The sequence below is a fragment of the Mesitornis unicolor genome, unplaced genomic scaffold, assembly GCF_000695765.1.
Source record: "Mesitornis unicolor isolate BGI_N332 unplaced genomic scaffold, ASM69576v1 scaffold25154, whole genome shotgun sequence".
Taxonomy (NCBI): Eukaryota; Metazoa; Chordata; class Aves; order Mesitornithiformes; family Mesitornithidae; genus Mesitornis; species Mesitornis unicolor.
The window spans coordinates 23,453-28,959 of NW_010182464.1; the positions used below are offsets into that span (position 1 = coordinate 23,453).

Here is a 5,507-nt window from a genome sequence, read left to right on the forward strand (position 1 = left end):
CACTGCCTTTGGAGCATGCAAGCTGACCCAAATCCGGAACGGAGCCCTGAACCTGTTTCTGCTCACTGCTCACAGATGATACTTTCACCTAACACTGGATGGGTGTTTTACTTCCTGCATTAGGGACAGGATGTCAAGGAAAAGAAGTGTGCAGCATATTGGTGAGTACAAGTTCGATCCATTACAGCAAGACCTCTCGGTTAAAAGACTGGATTGGAACTTTTGCCTTACAGTTTCTGTACCCAGATCTGAAAGTGAGATGGGCAAGTGATTTAATCTCAAGGTTCAGCTCTATATGAAAGAAGATAATATCACTATTCCTACAACAGGAGTATTGTGATGATTCATTTGTGTTTTATATTAAAGTGTCCTGAGAACTTCCAATTAACAGTGAGAAGTACTGTTTTTTCTCATCAAGGGGAAACTGTGTGGTTCAGGTTTGGCACAGGAAGTAGTCATTCTTAGCCAGCACTCCAATGGGAAACTCACTAGTCCTATCTACAAGACACTTTCAGAATGAGACCCTATTGATCTCATGTTAGTGCTCCTGCTAAATAATCAGATTAAATCTCCTTACTGTGACAGGCCTGGAGCAGCTCTTCTGGCTGTTGGCTTGTTCTCTTTGAAGCTCACATGAAGTGAAACAGACACCAGGAGCACAACAGTGCTCTTGCACCCAGTTTTGCACTGCTTTGAACAACTCCCCAGAAGAGAAGGTAATAGGAGGAGAATGGACCATCATAGTTACAGGGCCACCTAACACAAATTAGTCCCAGGAACTCAGCACAGCCTTTCAGTCCTGGAAAAGTAGCTGAGATTTAGAAAGATTGGTGAAACATTACAATATGAGAGACATGTACATAGAAACAGCCCTTACACATCCACACCTTTTCCACCACCTTGATGCATATAGAAATTAAAGAGGAGAAATCCTTATATCACTTCTGCCCACAAACAACATCTTCTGTAGACCACCTTTTCTGGTTCCCTGGACTGGCTTCACTGGGTGATAGAGAAGCACACCAGGAACACCACGCTCAGGAGAGAGGGACACGCTAAAGGCTTTTCTGCTGTGAAGAAGCCTCAGTCATTTGACATGAGCTGTCACTACTGCTCCACTAGGCAGTGTCACTGCAGAGTTAGCTCCTGCTTTCAGCTTACGTCCAAGTTTTTGGGCCCTGCCACATGGCTGTTTGGAAAGCCAGCTAACAAACCCCATCTCCAGCACACGCTCAGGAGAGGGTTAGAGCTGGCCTCTGACAACCTGACAGACATCCAGGTTAGCTGGTGCCATGACTGAAGAGTTTTTCCAGGGAGCTTCCTGTTGAAGACTGGGGTGTTAGCAGGCACCTGTGAAGGACAGTGTGTAATTCAGCCCAATGCAGTCCACTGCTTCAGGGAAGTGTATAAAGTGTATCCACGACAGATGGATACAATTTCATTGGGCATTTCAGTTCCTTTGCAGAAGGGACCCCAGCAGATCTCATGTTCATTTGCTGGAGACCTTTCCTAGCGGGGAAGACTATGAGATCAGGCTGAAGCAGGAACGCAGCAACAGAGCATGGTGTTAACCATCAGCAGGATGATCCCCCAGCCTGGGGCGGCTCCGTTCTCCTGCCCTGGGGTAACAGCAAAGGCAAGCATCACAAGGAGCAGCATATGCCATGGATCCCAATACTCACCACTTTAGAGGCCTCTCCACACCTCAGCAATGGTGCCAGGTCCTGAAGGCACAGATCTCTCCCAGCCAAAACTTGCGAGACACACCAGACTGGTCTCTGGGCCACAGCCCTGTGTGAGCAGCACACTGCAGGTAGGGCTGCCCTCACCAGCCCGCAGCGGACACAAAGCCAGTCCCACGCACAGAATGGCCATGCCCCTGCGTGTCTGTGCCAAGAGGCACTGAAGAACGCCCTGCCCTCTGCCTGCTGATGGAGGGAATGATGCTCCTCTCTCCTTCCCTGGATATCTGCCCTGGAGAGGCTCCTGCCCTTACCACTCAGCTTGGTTGCACCAGGCTCTGTGGGACAGAGGATTCCTCCACCAGTAGTGCCATCTCTGATTCCCTGACAGGAAACGCCTGGGGAAGCTCGTCAGCCAAAGCCTGTTGCTGCTGAACTTGGAAAATGCCTTCCATCTCCACACTATTTTCATCCAAGATATTGCACTTCTTCCTACCAGTCGCTGCTCTCCCCATGGATGTTTTGTACTCACTCATTTCCGCACTCAATGTGTGATGAACCTGAGATCATTCCCCATTGAGTACAAAAAAAAGGTTCAGGGTCTGCTTCTTGCCTATACCTGCCCTGAGTCCCAATTCCTCCCCTTTCTTATTCTAAATGAATCGACTCAATAAACTTCTCACCAGAAGTCAGTAACCTCTTTCAGAAGTGATGTTTGTCATAAATGATAAATCCCAACCCCTGAAAAAGGAATTCTTGATCTTACTACAGTGGATGCTCGGTAAGGTGCATGATATCACATGTCCATATCATGCTCTTCATTACAAGTCCATTACCAAAGCCATCAGACAGCCCATTTCCCCTGTCCTTTCCCCTACCTTATGCCTTGAGATCACCATAAGTCTTTCAAACAGTGTTATCCCCCTCTCCAAATCCGCAAACAACAGTAGTTTTATCTCTGACTTTAATGGGAATCATTAAACCAAAGGGAACACAGATTCTACAAGCAGGCTGATACCGCTTGCAGCGATATCGGTGTACCTTGCTATTGGAGCTGCCAACACACCTCAGAGAGGCAGGACTAGAAAACAAACTGGGGAAGCACACTGGGGCAGGCAGCTCTGGTGAACAACCATGGGGTGGGAGGTGCTGGAGTGTTACACTGCAGTCTCACGCATGTGCTTCACGTGCTCCTGAGTGTACGTGTCTGCAGGCAGACGTCTCAGTGCTTGCTAAAGAGTGTGTCTCTGGTCAGAAACCTGTGTGAGCATTCGCTTCCTTGGAGGGGCTTCAGGATCAAAACAGCCTGTTGTTCCCTAGAGTTCAGGGGTCTGAGTGGGAGCCAGAGGGGCTCGTCCTTTGCAGAGAGGGTTGGGGCAACTCCAGAGATGGTTTCCAGAGGCTGCAGAAGGAAAGCAGTGGAGGGAGTAAAAAAATGAGGGGGGGGGAGAGAGAGAGAGAGAGAGAGAAAGAAAGCACCATTATTATAACAGGAAAAATTCTTGCAAACTTTTCCAAGATAGAAACTTCATGGACCCCATGCTTACCTGTCCTTCTCCCCACTCCTCCTATTAGCATGCAAAATTATGTATTTCTTCAACATATGATAAAACAGAAAACAAGGTTACCCACCCATCCTGAGACAGCAAAACCAAGCCCTTTCAAAGCACCTTCTGTGACATCGGTGAAACAAAGCCCACAGCTCCTTTCATTTTGCTCTCAAAGCAAATATTAAAAAAAATAAAAATCCAACTAATTTAGATACCAAGCTACAGGCCATCAAACATCCACCTATCCATCCACCTCACTTACCAAATAGAACGCCAGCCCCAAGATGAAACTGTACAAAAATATGTAGCAGCAGCTTCTCATATTGCAGGCACTTGATAGCAATGAACTAGAGCAAATGTGATATGAAAGGGGGAAAAAGCAGGTGGCTTTTTGTTGTCTGAATTTTCATGCAAGGAATAAAGCTTAGTTTGCTATGGAGCACTAAGCTGTAAAGCAGTACAGTGTTAAAGCAAGTTTTGAACAGAACTTTTGAACCTGCCTCTTTTAAACAGGCAGCCTGTAAGTTACTAAAGTATCTCTCCCTCTCAGAGAAAGAATGCACTCATCAGTAGGATATCATTGTCTTGCTTGTAAGCACACTAGAAACTCAAGGAACTAGATGATAAGAATAGTAGACCAATATATGTCCCAGGAATATTTTGTTCTGCACGATCTTCACAGCACTTTGGACATTCAAGAACTGCCTTCTGCACTGTGGCATAGCAAGGCAACTGTTGCAGTGACAGAAAATTTAAAGGAATATGATCCATAGAAGCACTCCAGCATGGGGAATTTAGAGAGCTGGAAGGTTTGAAGTTGCAGGGGAAGGAGATGAGAGCACAGACCTGGGGAAAGCCCCAGGGGAGTTTTGACCTCTAGGATCGCAGCTATCGCTCACTTTAAACTATGACAACTGCAGAGAATATCCCTGTTTACTACGGGTATTTTCACCAATTCTAAGCTGTAGTGCTGGTGGGGTGTGATGTGATTAGGATACCCAAGTGGTGAGCGGAGTAACAAGGAAGTGCTTGTTCCACTGTTATGGACACAATAATCACAGTTTGTGTTTCCTTGTCTGAGTACCTTAGACATTAAAATACCACACTTGGCCATTGTCTGCAGGCTAGCAGACAAGGAAGATCATCCTCCTCTCCCATCTGGTACCAGCCTCTGAAACATTGGGGCTTTTATCACAGGTATCAGCAGGTATCACAAATGTCAGCACACCTTGGTACTGCCTCATGCGTAAGATCTGCAAAGCTTTCAATATGTTTTAAAAGAATTATTTCAAAAAAAGAACAGCTTTGTGCTGTGTAGCACAAGCTTTCCCCAACACACACCTCTTGCGTATGTGTTCACAGTATTGGCTCATTACCAAAAACAGGTGGAAATGATTAAAAAAAAGCTACAGTGTTCCTTGCCTCCTTCCCTGTAGGACTGAATTTGAAATTCCAATTTTATTGAGCTTGCTCAACCAGGAGAATTTTGCCAATGACCGGAGAATTGATATCCTTCTGCTGAGAAGACAAAATACAAGCAAAGCATAGATAATGTGACATCACCACGTTTACAACACTAACTGCATTCATTTTTGATTGTATCTATTAAACAGACATTCCTGAAAGTTAGGAGGAAGGCTGTCTAATAAATGATTCAGTGCTCCATCCTCTCCAAGTAGGGACTAAAAAAAAGCTGTGAATTCCTATCTCCAGCAGTCTGCCAGCAAAACCAGGGACTTCACGTTCAGCAAACAACAAAACAGCAACTGGATGAAACAACAGAAAAGGCCTCTACCACCAGACTTGCTGCTGTAAATAGCAAGTGCTGTCTGGCACCAGGGAGCCTTTGCACTTAGAGCACTTAGGAGGGACAGTCTCCCTGCCATCACAGCGATGAGGCCTGCGCACAAGCACTGCAAGGTAGGGAAGATTACTGCAGGCTTGTCAAGGCTCCTGCCAGGATTCACTGTGGTCTGCATCATGCACCCTGCCAGTGAGCCCAAGCATTTGTAGCCCAGAAGTAGGGAAGGGAAGTAGTGCAGGGAAGACCAGGGTGCGATGGTGTACCCTGTTCAAGGGTGCCCACTGGAAGACGGTCTGCCCAGCTGCAGACCAGCCCTGCAGCTTCCTCACTGCCATGCAGACCCAACTGGGGGACAACACAGTGGTCACTTCTAGGACAGAAATCTCTGTCTCAGGCTTGGTGCCTGGCAGCTGGATGCCAGAAAGCAGCTATTATGGAGTGGCAGGAGGGAAGCACTTTTCTGGGGCCGCA

General features: G+C 46.8%; 1 protein-coding gene across 1 annotated transcript in view; it reads right to left on the reverse strand.

Annotated features, from left to right (window-relative positions):
• Positions 1–2,998: 2,998 nt before the first annotated feature.
• POPDC2 (popeye domain containing 2) overlaps positions 2,999–5,507 on the reverse strand; it is a 10,288-nt gene continuing 7,779 nt past the window's right edge. Inside the window, exon 4 of the mRNA XM_010183784.1 lies at positions 2,999–3,084. Coding sequence (XP_010182086.1) covers positions 2,999–3,084 — 86 coding nt within the window. The remainder of the gene's footprint in view (positions 3,085–5,507) is intronic.